The sequence below is a fragment of the Oncorhynchus masou genome, chromosome 14, assembly GCF_036934945.1.
Source record: "Oncorhynchus masou masou isolate Uvic2021 chromosome 14, UVic_Omas_1.1, whole genome shotgun sequence".
Classification (NCBI taxonomy): Eukaryota; Metazoa; Chordata; class Actinopteri; order Salmoniformes; family Salmonidae; genus Oncorhynchus; species Oncorhynchus masou.
Genome location: NC_088225.1, coordinates 18,232,212 through 18,248,654, shown reverse-complemented (window position 1 = coordinate 18,248,654; position 16,443 = coordinate 18,232,212). Strand labels below are relative to the sequence as shown.

Below are 16,443 nucleotides of genomic sequence, written 5' to 3'. Positions count from 1 at the left end.
CTGCAAGTTATACTATGTGGAATGGGTATCTATCTCTAAGGCCACATCTGATACATTGATCCGTAGATTCGCCACAAGTAGTCATAGACAAGAGAAGGCACATACGAATAGTTTTTAAAATCATATACCTGTATGTAGTAGGCACATCCAACAGAAAAAAATGTAATATATTTTTAGTCGGTGACGTTTGTATTTTGACTGAGTTGATTGTTCCCTTTATTTTCATGGATCTGGATGGATTGTGAGGAAAGTGCTGACTTCGAATGACGAAATGTATTAGCAAAGACTGATGGAGTGCAGGCGAGGCTTTCAGGTTTGTTACGCGATGGCCGCTCGTTTAACATTATTTTGTTGTAGGACATAAACAAATATTTCGTGAAATATTACGCTTTGTATGGTAACTACACAGCACCGGGAAAGTATCGACATTGTTATAACTGAGCTGTTGTGCCCACTGGCAAAAACGGAGTTATCTTTTCAGTTTGGTACTCAGTGTTTTTCCCTGTTCGTCCTAGGCCTAGCTTCACTTAAGCAGCGGGTTGGTAGTTTCGGATGAAACAGGCAATCGGTTTGAAAGAGGCAGGTTCGGTTAGGCGAGTGAATGACGTTTAGCAAGCTAACTTAGGTCGATCTTTGCATCGTTGTACAGAAATAATATTTTGAATAACCACTTTCAAATTTATGAAACTTAACTAGCTAGTTGGGATTTGATTAGCTAGCTAGGTAACAAGCTAACTTGTTAAATGAAACTGAGTATGGTTGCAGCTAACGCTAGCTACACATGCTAATCTAGTTTAGATATAGCTAGTTAGTCAAGGTGATCCGAAGTATATAACGAACGTTACAATAAGCCACCTTAGTTATCTAAATAACTAGCGGATTGAAAATAGTGGAATCCTATCAAAACACCGCTAGCTAGCGTGTGACGTTGTCATTGTTTTGACAGCAGCACCAGGCTGGAGCGAGTGTACAGTATGCCAGAGGTAGGTTACCATGACAAGAACTGACGTTTGATGCTCCATTAATGTGAGCTGTTTTATCAAAGAAGGTTTTTTAAAACATTGTTTATTTACCCAAATACGAGTATGGAGCTAGCATCATGTATACTTGTGCCTGTTATGAAGATACACAATTATGGTAACGTTAGTGACAAAACACTTAATTCAGTTGCATCTCCCACTTCACTCTTCCAGTTATAGCATGGATCCAGACAGTGAGCCGGATACACAACGAGCTCTCAGTTTGCAATGGAAGAGCTATAAGCTCGTCCAAGACCCAGCCATCCGGAGGGTTAACAACAAAATATACCGATACGATGGGGTGCATTTCAGTGTGCCGGTTGGTATTGTTTTTACATAAATGTTTTTATTTTGGAGTAGGGTTGTTGTACATGTCCTGAACTGTAACATGAGCCTTTGACTTGTCATCTCTCCAGGACTCGGGGTTCCCCCCAGTGGGAGATTTGCGGGACCCTCGACCTCGTAGAATCTGGTCCAGGCACACAGAGATGGCCCTGCCAGTGCCCAAGTTCAAAGTTAGAACCCTAACTGACTTGCTGACTCATCATACACTCACACCAGCCTCACTCTCTAAAAGCCGCACTGTAGCATGCTATCTCTAATTTCCTTATTTTGTTCCCAAAGCTGGATGAGTTCTACGTGGGCCCCATTCCCCTCAAGGAGGTGACATTCGCTCACCTCAATGACAACATCAAGGAACCCTTCCTGGCTGAGATGTGCGCAAAGTTTGGAGAGGTGGAGGAGATGGAGATATTGTTTCACCCCAAGACCCGTAAGCACCTGGGCCTGGCCCGCGTGCTCTTCACCAGCACCAGGGGGGCGAAGGACACAGTCAAACAGCTGCACAACACCTCTGTCATGGGTAACATCATTCACGCTCAGCTGGACATCAAAGGTATGACATGGATTCATGGCTTAATATCTGTGGTTTGATTTGATATATATACATCTATTTTGTATAGAAAAAACTTATATTGCAATTACTATTGAAGTATAGAGGTGTTTTATGGAGACATAATTGTTGTCACATTAGAATTTTGTTTAGATATTAGCTACATCCTATGTTCGTGTGTATCTGCAGGCCAGCAGAGGCAGAAGTATTATGACCTGATAGTGAGTGGCTCCTACACGCCCCAGACTGTGCCCACAGGAGGCAAGGCCCTGACAGAGCGGTTCCAGCCCCCAGTGCCAACACAACCAGACACGGTACACTCACCAAGGGCTCATCACAACCATCCTACTGACATTTTCATGGAGGATTTACCTTTATGGTCCATCATTCTTGAGAGGCTTTCATAATTTTCTACTGTGTAATGTTTTTTACTTTCTCTGTCTAATTCTCCCATCTTCCTGTTCCTGTCTGTCTGTGCAGTCGTCAGATATCAGGCGGAGACTGTCCTCTGAGATAGCTGGCCTGGCTGCGGGCTTGGCTGCAGGGGTACCGGCTCTCACCCCTGGGAGCACCACCCCCTGCTCTGTGGACACAGGCTTCAGTGAGCAGCGTCTAGACACGACCCCCTCCTCCATGGGGGGGCCCTACACCCCAGGCTCCTCCGCTTCCTCGCAGGGAGGAGGAACGCCCTACACCCCTCGCTCTGTCTCACAGGACTCGGGCTACGCTGTTGCCAGGTCAGTATTGGGGAACAAACACCCTGCATAATAGCTCAGTTGTTAATTTATCCAAAAATGTGTTTGTCATTCCAAAAAGGTTTACATTCTCTTTATTAGGATAGTAATAGTCAATGTGGTAACTTTTGTTATATATAAACCCTCTATGAACCCTTTTTCTCCTTTTGTTTCTTAGACAAGTTGGATACAGTGCTGGCCCGTTGACCAGTGGCTACCCTCCCCAGGACATGCTTCCCTCCTCCTCCTGCTCCTCCTCTACTGTCTCCTCCTCAGTCGGGGCATACAAAGCTCCCCGGTACTCGGAGGACCCCCATGCACCTCCTCAAGACCTCTACCAAAGGTGTCGCCCCACATACCCCCCTACAGGCCCTTTCCGTCCTAACGAGCCCCCGCTCTACCCCACATACCCAAACGCTGGAGGGGCTGGACAGCACATGGCACACCACCCTGCAATGCCTCCCCCACCTCTTGCACCCCAGTACGAGCAGCCCCCTCTGGCAGATCGGGACAGAGAGAGGGACAGAGAGCGGGACAGGGACTCAGGAGGGCGGCACAGTGCCGGTGGGATTGGCTCTAGAAGGTCATCTTACCAGGAGGCCAACTCTTCCTCCAAGTATTCCCACCACTCGCATCACTCAGAGAGGGAGAGGGGCTACAGACGGGACAGCCTGGGCTCCAGAGAACACGGCAGACACCGTAACCACCACTCACACAATCACAGCAGCAGTAGTAGTAGTAGCAGCAGCCGGCGACGGAGCAGCCACGACCGAGACAGCAGGGAGAGGGACAGAGACAGCGACTACTCAAACAGTTCCGACCCCAGATTCAACTCCAACTCCCACCGCTCCTCCTCCAACAGCCTGTCCCCGCCTCCATCTGCCTACCCCTCCTACTCCTCCTCCAAAGACCAACCCCCTCCCCACAACCCCTCTGTCTCCTCCCGCCTAGAGCCTTCCTCAGTGTATCGTGCCCAGCCTAGTGGTGCTGGTTCTGGGGAGAGGGGGTCTGTGTCTGACAAGGACCCCCGATCCCACCACACCCCTCTGCCGCCCCCTCCACCACCTCCCCTCCCCCCTGCCTCTGTGATAGCGGCGGCTGTAGCAGAGACGCTCAGCGCTCTTGACTTTGGCCAGGAGAGCCCAGTTAGAGAGGAGACGTGGACCAAGCCCAAACGCCGGCCCACCACCCCACCTCCCCCTCCTCAGCATCCCTCCACCCCTCCCTCTTCTCCACCCCACTCCTCCATCGCTTCCTCCTCCACTTCACCCTCCTCCACCTCCCTCCCACACCATCTCCCCTCCTCCACTTCCCTCTCCCCACCCCCCCAGCGAGACTCTTCCTCCCCGGAGCCAGATTCCACCAATGAGAGCCTGCCATTTGTCTACCACAGCAGCAGCTTAGACTCTCGTATTGAGATGCTCCTGAAAGAGCAGAAAGCTAAGTTCTCCTTCCTGCCCTCTGATGAAGATGAGGGAGAGGACAGAAAGGAAGAAAGGCACAGAGAGAAGGTGGCAGCAGCAGGAGAGGGAGGAGCAGCAGGCGAGGGCAGGAGCAATAAGCAGAGGGAGCAGGATGGGGAGAAAGACAGGCGGAGGAGACAAGGAGGAGATGGTGGAGGCCAGCAGAGGAGGAAAGGAGAGCGGGATAGAGACGGCCGTAGAGGGAGGAAGCAGAGAACGGGGGGAGAGGGGAGGAAGAGTCCCACTGTAGTAGCACAAGCTACCCCCTCCTCCTCCACCTTCTCTCCCCGTGTCCCCACCACAGATAACCATACTAGTCTCCATGGAACAGGACCTCTGCAGGAGGAGACAGCCCAACCTGAGCCTATTGATCCAAGGACCAGACAAGGGGCACAGACACCCCCCTACAACGGAAAGAGTCAGGTAAGAACATCTTACTCTCTTAATGGAAATATTGTAGGAATCAGATTGTATGGAAATGTTGGTGTATTGTTAGCAGGGATTGTCAGTTGATGCAAGAGTGTGGGAAAATTGTGAATTCTCTCCTCTTTCCTTTCTGCAGTCATCCCCTCATTCCTCTGGGGAAGACATGGAGATCTCCGACGAGGATGAAGAACACACCATTACAGCAGTGACCACCCACCACGCAACTCCTTCCTCCGTCTCTTCTCCATCTTCATCCCAGGCCCCCCTGCCCTCCCAGACAGACCCCTCTACCTCCCCCTCTGACCCCACACAGCACTTTGGCACGTCCATGCCTGCTCCACCCATCCCCTCTTACCCCCCTCACCTCCCTCCCCCGGGCTTTTCCCTGCAGCCCCCTCCACCCCCCTGCATCCCCCCACCGCTGGGCCACATGGAGCTGCACCCTGAGTACCCTCCTCACATGCCTCCACACATGTATGACTATGCCAGCAGTATGGAGCTGATGAACCAGTACAGTGGCGGAGCCCCCATGTCCTTCCAGATGCAGACCCAGATGCTGAGTCGGCTGCACCAGCTGAGGATGTCCTCCTCTAATGGCACCGCTGCCCCCGGCGACGCCCCCCCTTCAGACTACTACCACTCCATGCCCCCTCCCCCACACCCCCACCACCCCTACATGGACCAAGAAGGGGGTGGCTATGAGCAGGATCAGCACTACATGCCCCCCCACATGCCCTACGCCTACCCTGGCCCCTCTCAGATTCCCCACCACCACGCCATCCCCCTCCACACACGGGCTGGGCCCCGCATGTCTTACCCGAACACTACGCGTACCACACCCCTCCGCCCTATGGGACTATGCCTCCTGTGGGGGGAGAGGCCCAGTATGGGGCGGAGGGGGACCCCCAAATGCCCCTGCTAGCAGAGAACCCCCACGAGGCCACAGTGCAGCTGGTGCTGGCCACCCTCATCCAGGAGATGAAGAGCATCATGCAGAGGGACCTCAACCGCAAGATGGTGGAGAACATCGCCTTTGGAACCTTTGACGAGTGGTGGGAGCGCAAGGAGACCAAAGCCAAGGTAAGAGAGTGGAACAACATGTTTAGAAAGCACAGAAAAAATGGCCTATACTACATACCTGGTTTGAGGAGTTAGTGAGGTAACTTTGGTCAACCCTTGAGTTCAACTCGGGATAACTGGTACCGTGAAAGTGACTCACCCTTCAGCCAGGTACATTTCTATGGCAACGAATCCTTCAGAACTAACCTGCAGGCTAACTCAGGGCTAACTCCATTTATCCTGAATGAAGTGTCTGCCATGAGTTGAGGACCAAATAAATCAGATTCCCTCCCTCTCATCAAGATTCCCTCCCTCCATCATCCCCTTCATTTTATTAATCAATGTTTTTTTGTATGTTAAAACATAAATGTTAAAATACCTATCGCATTACAATTAGTAATGACAGAATGCATTTGAAACTTTTATCTATAGGATTTGGGAAAAAGGTGTTTGTGCATTGATACGCACACCAAAGATGACATTAACACCATAGCCTGCTGAATTTGCAAGATAACCTTTCTTGCAATTTGATTTTGGGACAAATTAAAATGTGTCACTGACTCGCCCATAGATTGATGTTTCAGTATTGTCTCGACGAGTTTGTTGTTTGATTATTTACGTGCGACATCCTATTTACGTGCGACATCCCCGCGCTGTTACAAGCCTGCTAGAGTTAGCGACAGGCGGACAAGCAATATCCACCGTTGTATTACGGATGAAATCTGAGCTGGAATGTGAAGCTAACTGAAGCTGGCAAGCTTCAGAAAACCCCGTACATGGTTTTCCTGTTATTGTTTTTTAAAATCCATGATTTGATTTGCCGTGATACCCATTGACTTCTGTAAATCCACATCTATCCTCCCTCCCCAGCCGTTCCAGACCATGGTTCGGGGTGTGGCTGCAGTGAGGGACGAGGACAAGAAGGAGGAGAACAAGGCCAGCAGCAAGCCCCGGGAGCCCCTCATGTCTCTGGTGGACTGGGCCAAGAGTGGAGGAATGGAAGGCTTCTCACTGAGAGGGGCGCTACGACTACCATCATTCAAGGTAAAGTACACAGAGGCAACAGTTGGAACTCGGGAATTGTCCGTTACTGATGTACAGACATGTTTGTACTGAGCATAGGAAATAGAGATGGATTAGTACTGTACATGTATAGACATTACACTAATACATGTTCATGAATAGATATTACTCCAATGTATCCATCCATTCACTTAGGGATTTTTTCCACCATAACGTACCATGATATTAACTGTCTGTGTGTATTGTGTCCAGGTGAAGAGGAAAGAACCTCTGGAGCTAGCAGAGGTAGGAGAGATGAAGAGACCCAAGACACCGCCAGAGGATGACGACGAAGGTGAGCTTTTCATCAATGACCCCCTCCTTTGGGGATTTGTCACCGACCATCTTTGTGTTTCCTATGTTGGCTCACCGTCTCTCTCCTCCCCCCAGACTCGTACCATGACAAGGGTCTAGAGGGAAGAATGGCAGATGGGGAGGGCCACAGGGCTGAGAGGGACAGCAGGCGGAGGAAGAAGAAGACGAGAAGTCGTAAACCTTGGGACCTGGACAGCGAAGGAGAAGAGACTTCTGACGGCTCTTCTTCAGATAAGGTGTGTGTCTGCATGTGCAAGGGATAATTTAGCATGAAAATAATGTTTCTCCACATTATAAAGTTTATCTTATCTCAAATTGAATAAATGGCTACAGAGACAATAATGCATGATTCTTCTAATCAGTTGATGATTTCCGCAAGCAGTACATCCTGGCAGTGTTGTTGTATTTCCCCATAGTGCTGGCTAGATGGCAGCATTTCACTGTGCCTCTTCATACTCTGCTGTACTTTGGCTTCATTGACTTGGATTGAACCTGAGACACTGTTGTATATTATCACAAACTGTCCTTCTGTTCCTCTCTGTAGGAGGATGAGGAGGAGGGAAGTGACAAGGGGTCTGAAGGTAAATCTAGCATTCTACATGTTATCCTTATTGAAGCCAAGGTTGCCCCCCTTACAGGCATTCTTATCTACCTTTTCCATCATGCCATCTTATCTCTCACTTCATCTCACTTCTTTCTTCAGATGAGGCCTTGAGTGCGGACAGTGATGATGAGAGCCTCTCCTCATCCACAGAGAGTTCTTCCTCCTCAACATCATCATCCTCCTCTTCCTCTGAAGACGAGGATGAGGAGGAAGGAGAGCAGGCCGGCAGTGGACTGGACACCATGGATGAGTCTACGATGGACAGCACAGCTCTGGACACAGAGAAGGGGGATGACCGGTACGTTTTGAACTGTGTTCCTGTTTTTGAATATACCTGTATATAAGTATCCAAAATGTTTTCTATATATTTCCTATGGAAGTGGCTTTATTGAAACTTGATTTGTTGCTCAATGTGTGTCTGAGTTGATACTGACCATTCCACTTGTTGTGCACTCTAGAGAAAAGTCTGCAGCTGCTGTTCCAAAAGCACCGCTCAGCGCCGAGATCAAAGCTGGTTAGTCACACATTTAGTTTCTCTGTTATGGATGTTCATTTCCATGGCAAGTGCCAATGTTTTTCACCTGATTCATAATTCAAATATGTGCCCATATCTCAGAAATTGCTGCCAGCAAGAAGGATTCATCAACACTCAGCTCAAACGCTCGTCCTTCAGCCCCCCGCCCCTCCTCCCCAATTGTCATTGTGCCTCCTCTCAAGAAGCGAAGGAAGACAGTCTCGTTCTCTACCGGGGAGAGCGACTACAAACCCCACCTTCCAACTGTCCCCTTGTCCCCACCTCCCTCCACTGCCTCTCCTCTCTTGTCCCACATGAAATCTCACCTTCCAGACTCCATTTTCATCGCCTCCATACCTGGAACCACCCCCTCCAAGACTCTCTCACTCCTCCCCTTTGCCTCCAAACCAGGCGAAGGCAATGCCCTCTCTCCCTCCCCTGTTCTCACTGTTCCCTCGCCTGTACGCCCCGAAGACTCAAAAAAGAGCCCTGTCCCTCTGGTGTTCCCCCCAATCACCCCCACCAAGTCCCCCAACAAACGGGGGGCCACCGCCAAATCCCCCACTCCAGTGTGGGTGTGTCGCACCGTGCAGAACCTCCCCCTGGACCACGCTTCCATGGTCAAGATGGCCTTTGAGGAGGCCCCGCCCCCTGTCACAAAGGCCCGGGGCAGGGGACGCCCCAGGACTGTCAGCCTGTCAACCCCCACCCCTCCCCCCTCTTTCCACACCCTCAGAGAGGAGGAGGAGGAGGAGGAGGGACTGCAGAGGCTGAGACTCAGTGAGCAGCTGGGAGGATCCAGTCTGCTACAGCTGGGCTCGGCCCCCACGGCTGATCTGTCTGTCCTGGCTGATGTGGCCCTGAAGCTGGCCCCAGATGCTGGAGACTCAGAGGAGACGGAGACGTCAGATGAGGCAGAGGAGCAGAAGATGGAGGAGGAGATGCTCCTCTCTCCCAAAGCCCTCTCCCTGGTTATGGACCCACAGGGCCTGTCTGCCCTGCAGGAGCACAACTATTCCAAAGCCCCCTTCTACCTCATCCCTGCCCAAAAGAGGAGTGTCTCCAAACAGGAGTCTGGGGTGCTCCTCCCTGCAGACTTCAACCATCACGCCATCTCTGGGGTGCTGGAAGCTCCCGAGGAGGTCATAGGGGAACCCCTGCCCTCTAGGGACAGACACCAGGCTGAGTACCTGTCTGGCATGGGGCTGCTGTGTGAGGATGGAGACATGGCCAAGGCCTCTGTGCTGACATCTCTCACCCCATCAGCCAAGAGGAAGGGAATGGCGGTGAGGGGCAGCGAACTGGAGGACATGGGGAAAGAGAAGAACAAGAAGAGGAGGAGGAAAGATAAGGAAAATCTGGAGTTGCAGCAAACGAAAAAGCAGAAGGAACATCAGACCAAGAAACAGAAGAGGAAACTAGAGGTGTGAGATTTTGTGGGTTTGTGCTTGAGTCAAGTGTCACAACTAAGAAGTGTTGAGCATGGTGCTTCAACAACATGTAAAGATAGGGTATTGCTCAACCACAGCTTACATTTACTGTAACTTTGTCATCTTAAAATGACATGCAAAGCAATGTCTTTCCTCAATTGCATAAAGTTTCACAGCTTGACAGTTACATGGCCAAATTGTCATGTAAATATATATTAATAATGTCAAACAAATTACTAGTAAATTACAGTCTAATCTAGAAAGTCCCACCCTATGGCCTGATTTGACCAGTATTTAAAAACCTGTTAAAGGCTAATTTTAGTTCCTGAGTTGACATCTCCCACTCTCCTTGTTCCTGTCCCTCTCCCACTCTCCCTCTTTCTGTCCCCGGTTCCTGTCAGGAGGTGGACCTGGAGGAGGATGTGGACGTGGAGCAGCTGGAGCCGGGTGAGCTGTCTAACACGGAGGACGAGGAAGAGTGGGACGATGTAAGGAAGAGCGAGCGCCTCTTCCTCCAGGAGGCCGGGTTGACTTCGTCGCAGCGTTGGCCCAAGCCCATCCCTGCCCCGGAGCCCGTCACGTTTGACCAGCGCAGCGAGTTTGAGCAGATGACCATCCTGTACGACATCTGGAACTCTGGTCTAGACATGGAGGACATGACGCTACTGAAGACGACCTACGAGAAGCTGCTGCAGGACGACCACAGCACCGACTGGCTCAACGACACACACTGGGTCCACCACACTGATATCCTTTACTACTGGCAGGGCAGGGGGTTTGGAACGAGGGTTAGAAGCCCTGCTTGTGGTTTAGGATATTCCATGTGTTGATGCCTCTTATGAACAGTTATGCTGTGTTTTTAAGTAATGTACCGGTATGTGGAAGTCAGTGGAGGCTTCTGAGGGGAGTACGGCTAATAATGGCTGGAGTGGTGCAAATAGAATGGCATCAATCACCTGGAAACCATGTGATTGATGTATTTGATACCATTCCACTTAATCCACTCCAGCCATTACCACAAGCCCATCCTCCCTAATTAAGGTGCCACCAATCTCCTGTGGTGGAAGTAGATGAAATGATGTGTAATGATGCATGTGTATTTAGATGGACTGGTGTGTGTTCATCAGTAACTGTTGTTGGCCTTAACGTATGGCCTGCACTTACCAACATCCCCAACCCGCGGCGTAAGAAGAAGAGTGCAGATGGGCAGCTGCGGGAGCACGTGACAGGCTGTGCCAGGAGCGAGGGCTACTACGCCATCAGCAGGAAGGAGAAGGATGTCTACCTGGATCTGGAACTGCCTGAGCAGGCCCTACTGGAGGCTGCCGACTACGACGCCTCGGTACGCACACCTCTCTTTACCATCTCTCTACTTTTTATATTATATATAGTCTCTGGCTTTTCATTCAATGGTGTCATTATGTTGTTGCTTGTCATTGACTCTGTGGTCACAGGTTTTGTTCCAATAAGATTGATGACCTTTGGTCATTGAATACGGGGAAGTTGGTGAACAAGTAGTGTATTTCTTATTTTAGCATATGCTTCACAATGCTGTAGGAAGTCCCGCAGAGTTTGTCATGCAGATGTATTCAAAAGCGTTGCTGCGTCTGCTTGAGGCAATGAAAATTAACTCACTTAATCTGGGGTTAACTATTTTATTGGGCATTTAGGGCAAAGTGCCTCTGACTCAGTAGTATTTACATTGAGGCCATGTGATGTTGTGTGTCACCATATGTGTGTCACTGGCCCAATGTAACTCTCCTTCTGTCCTCCCCCTCAGGGCTCAAACCGGCTGCTGTCAGAGAGACGGTCGGAGCAGCGCCGCCTCCTCAGTGCCATAGGCATCCCTGCAGTCATGGACTCTGACCTGCTCAAACTAAATCAGCTCAAGGTACACAACAGCAGCCTGAAACTGTGTGTACCACTGATATTATGTAACTGCTGTGTTACCTCTGCTCCTCAACCACCATGTTATTTCCCATGGGTTTCATTCTGAGAACTCACTTCTGTTACTGTGTAATGAAGACCTTGACCCTTTAAACCCATGCCAGTGTGTTGAAAATGAGACTTTGATCCAGGACTATGGTGAAATCTAGAGGGAAGGCTGATAGTACATTCAATCCGGTTTTCGAGACAAAGCTTGATGAGTTGGTTATTTTAATCAGTTGTGTAGTGCTGGGGGGGTGGGACTGAGTTTGAAACCCTGGACAAGAGTAACTAAATGATTATTGCACCACTATGGCACTAACTCTTGCTTCCTTCCTCAGTTCCGGAAGAAGAAGCTTCGATTTGGCCGCAGTAGGATCCATGAATGGGGCCTGTTCACCATGGAGCCCATTGCTGCTGACGAGATGGTCATTGAGTATGTGGGCCAGAATATTAGACAGGTACTGGTCATTGTTCTGCTTGAGGACTGTATGTGTCTCGGGCCATATTCTAGTCTGTACTTCATTCATCCATAGTGTGGTGTCATAGCAATAGACACATGGCAAACATCAGTGTTAGTCTTTCCTGGGTGTTCAGCTGGCATCATTGTTTGACTGTTTGTGCCTGTTTCTTTGCCAGATGGTGGCTGACAACAGAGAGAAGCGTTATGCCCAGCAGGGCATTGGGAGCAGCTACCTGTTCAGAGTGGACCACGACACCATCATTGATGCTACCAAGTTAGGCAACCTGGCACGCTTCATCAACCACTGCTGCACTGTGAGTCAGCCTATACCTGCACAAGCAAAAAAATACAGGATATAACAATGGAGTGAAGCAACGTGAAGACTAAATAGAAATACACACATTTCCATCATAGATATTTAGTGACTCTGATACACACACAATGTTCACAGTAACATTGACTGGTAAGATCTTCTTAATTAAGTTGTTTTCTTTGTATTACCTATAACTGGTCTTCATCCTCTTCCTTCCCTAGCCTAACTGCTATGCAAAGGTGATCACCATAGAATCCCAGAAGAAGATCGTGATCTACTCCAAGCAGGCCATTGGCATGAATGAAGAGATTACCTATGACTACAAGTTCCCTCTAGAGGAAAATAAGATTCCCTGTCTGTGTGGAACAGAGAACTGCCGTGGGACGCTCAACTAAGATACCACAGCATGACCACTCATGCGGCAGTACCCCATTTCAGTCCCTCCTGTCCCCGCACCACAACCCCTGACTATAACCAAGAACAAAGCCACACCCACCACCAACAGCCCCCCTCCAGACCCCAAAGCCCACCTGCTCCTCCAGCCTGTCAAACAGTTGTCTGTACCATATCCAGAAAACAGAGAGAGAGACATGCAACGTTTGCACTGTTCATACGCTTTAATTTACCTGGGGTTATGGTTTATTATCTTAGGGGCTGTGAGACTCTCCTTCCCCAGGGTGGTGATTAATAATCGGGCCCCCTCTCCTGTACCCCAAACCCCTGAAATGCAGCATTAGTCTCCGCTGTAGCAGGATTTAATAACTTAGGACCACTTGTTCCCGTTCGGTCAAGGGTGGATATTCCCCCCCCCCTGCCAACAGCCTTTCCTTGGAATAGAGAATGCAACCGTAACCTATCAGAACTGGTTTTGTGTGTCTTGTCTGCCTCCGCACAGATAGGGAGTGGTCCGGAAGCTTCTGCTAACCCAAACCCTCTGCCCACACACACCAATCCGCACATAGACGCACAGGATTTACAAACATATTCAGGGTTTTAAAGGTGTTCGTTCAGGGTGCAGTGTTAGTTACACACTCTAATCCATTGGGACTTCAGTTATGCAAGATTTCCAAAAATGAAGATTGTTAGAGCTTTGTCATTTTATTGTATTGCATATTCTTATTACTATACTTGTTCTGTTTTAGTTGTGCGAGCTATAGGTGGGTGTGTGACTCCCCTCACCAGTTTGTTTGGATGAGAGACCATAGACTTAAATATTAGTTTTTCACCATGCTACATAAGAACAAATCTTTTGTAGATCAAATAGTGTATGGCGTCACATCAGTTTATCTTTAAAGCTTAAGATGGCTGCTGAGTTTTAGTCTGCAGGTTTATCTCAATTTGGAATTCTTTGTTTGTTCCTTTTACGTTCCCCTTTCCCCATTGTGATGTTGTCCCTCCTCACGTTAGGAAGCAGAGAAAGGACCTGGCCCATGTGTATCTGTGTGTTTTAAGAGAATGTATTCTTACGGAAGCGAGTAAGTTTTTATTCCTGTCGTGTGAATGTGCTCTCACTGTCAATTAGTAGTTTTGTGCTATTGAACAACCTGCAAATGTCAGGTTGTCTGTGCTTTTTGTATGACATGATCAAGGCACACTGTCAGGAAAAATGTTTCTATGAAATCACCCTTATTTGGCAAACCATTACAGACAAATCTGTTCAATTTTTTTAATTTAATTTAAATGTAACCTTTATTTAACTAAGCAAGTCAGTTAAGAGCAAATTCTTATTTACAATGATGGCCTACCCGGCTCGACACTGGGACAATTGTGCGCCACCCTATGGGACTCCCAATCACGGCCGGATGTGATACAGCCTGTAATCGAAACCAGGGACTGTAGTGATGTTTCTTGCACTGAGATGCAGTGCCTTAGACCGCTGCGCTACTCGGGAGCCCGAACATATCTCTGCCCCATTGACCCCTATACAAGTGTTGAGGTCTGTGTATGTTGGACTTAGTCATTGAGTGTGTGTTCTGAATGGTTTTAAAGGGTTAACTTATGTGTAGATCAGATCTGGTAAATCTAGTTTCTAGTTAAGTCGATCTCTCGAGGGGTCATTTTTCACTGTTATTCATGCTCTCTCAACTCAAGCAGTCGCTGTCCCAAGTTTTAATCTTTGATTTAGATGTTTTAAATGTCACAAGGCCCCTCCATGTTCTGTTCCTTCCACAGCAGAAAAGTTATCTATATTTCTTGTTGCAACAGGCGATTTTCAGTACAAACCAACCTCTTAACTTTAAAAATAAAAAGATGAAAAAAGAAGTTCAGACAAATGTACATATTGTAGAAGTGTTTGTTTCTCGTAGAAACACACTGGTTCCAGTCTGTAAATACGTTGTTCCTTTCCTACTTCCCATGAGGAAAACTGTACATACCTTCCATTGTTCTTTTTTTTTCCTTTTAATTTGATTTTAATATTATTTGCAATATTTCTCTTGTATTAATGCGTTGGACTCTTTTATTAATGGTGCATTAAAATATTTTTTAAAAAAAGTGAAAGCCTTGGTTGAGTCTCAGGATTTCCCCGAGCCCCTGGGTTGTCTATAGGTGTTGTTATATTCACTCTGGCTATCTAATGCGATTTCAGAGCACTCTCGTCCAAGTGTGCCGGAGTGCAGAATAACTGAGGAATTTACGAAAGCGCAACAACGGTTGAACGTGACGGCAAAAAAGATAACGTTCCGAGCCCTTTCATGCGTGAGTTCCACTTATCTCTTAACTGTCGCCCCAGCGTGCGTTTTTTTAAATGCACGTGATGTTCGAATGTTCTCTCCATTCCAGAATGTGATTGATACGTAACAGTACATTTTATCCGCGCTGCCCTCAAACTAAAGCACGCAGCCTGTTTATATGTATAGGTTGTTTCAATTTCAAATGATTTTCTAACAAGTTTTTATTTTCTAAAAACAGTTTGGATGTAGGTGTGTTCCGCCTCCTCATTCATTCACATAAAAATAGTCATTTTTACTTTTGTGGACAATTACATTTTTGGGACATTCCTGACACGGACAAAATTCCCCAAGCACTTCCCAATTGTTAGTGCAGTTCACGTCTGCAGACATTTGCTCATCTCCTGTCAGAACAGGATCTGCGCACGTGTTCACATGTTCCATTACACATTTCTATTGTAGCGTACTGTATGTGTGGAGCATAATATATTTGTGTATATTCTTTATCACCGCGGACACGTGAGGTAACGTTACTCATTTTATAACCTTTATGGTGTTATAGTCAATCGTGCTTATGTAGCCACATAATTCTATTAACTCTGTAAAACAATGCTAATTGCGTCAGAGAAGTATTATCGTGTGTTGAAGCTACAAGGCCTTATGACTCCCAAGTGGTGCAGCGGTCAAAGGCACAGCACATCAGTGCTAGAGGCGTCACTACAGACTCCCTGGTTCAAATCCAGGCTGAGTTTCTATCAAATTAAGTGACTTATTATGTTATGCCGTTTCTGCTGTAGCGCACTGTATGTATGGATCATAATATATTCCTTATAACTGCGGACACGCGAGGTAACGTTACACATCTTTATGGTGTTATAGTCAATCATGCTAACGTAGCTACATTATTCTATTTGCTCAGTAAAACAATGCTAGTTGCGTCAGAGAACTATTAGCTTGTGCTGTATTTTGAAGCTACCCTCCCAAGTGGCTCAGCGGTCTATGGCACTACATCTCAGTGCTCGAGGCGTCACTACAGACACCCTGGTTCAAATCCAGGCTGTATCACAACTGGCTGTGATTGGGAGTCCCATAGTGCAGCGCACAATTGGCCCAGCGTTGTCCGAGTTTGGACGGTGTAAATAATAATTTGTTCTTAAATTACTTGCCAAGTTAAATAAATAAAAAATATGACCATGGTTTGTTTATTTGGTCTATTCAGCATAGCTGGCACTACATCTCAGTGCTCGAGGCGTCACTACAGACACCCTGGTTCAAATCCAGGCTGTATCACAACTGGCTGTGATTGGGAGTCCCATAGTGCAGCGCACAATTGGCCCAGCGTTGTCCGAGTTTGGACGGTGTAAATAATAATTTGTTCTTAAATTACTTGCCAAGTTAAATAAATAAAAAATATGACCATGGTTTGTTTATTTGGTCTATTCAGCATAGCTCTGTTCTGCCCTGCCTGGTCCCCTTGTGGAGCTCAAAAGTTAGTTTCTTACTGTTATAACTCAAATCTGTGATTTTGTCAATGCAATAAACTATTTTTTTATA

General features: G+C 47.9%; 1 protein-coding gene across 1 annotated transcript; it reads left to right on the top strand.

Annotated features, from left to right (window-relative positions):
- The first annotated feature begins 280 nt into the window (after nt 1–280).
- Nucleotides 281–16,443, top strand: LOC135554443 (histone-lysine N-methyltransferase SETD1A-like). The gene is given in 22 exon segments (XM_064986757.1): nt 281–313; nt 1,194–1,338; nt 1,436–1,534; nt 1,644–1,914; nt 2,101–2,225; nt 2,392–2,648; nt 2,824–4,531; nt 4,671–5,310; nt 5,313–5,614; nt 6,464–6,637; nt 6,869–6,950; nt 7,046–7,206; nt 7,515–7,551; nt 7,674–7,872; nt 8,033–8,088; nt 8,191–9,512; nt 9,920–10,265; nt 10,679–10,860; nt 11,299–11,409; nt 11,786–11,905; nt 12,084–12,221; nt 12,442–16,443. Coding segments are annotated over 21 exon segments (6,642 nt in total). The 5' UTR covers nt 281–313; nt 1,194–1,200; the 3' UTR covers nt 12,616–16,443.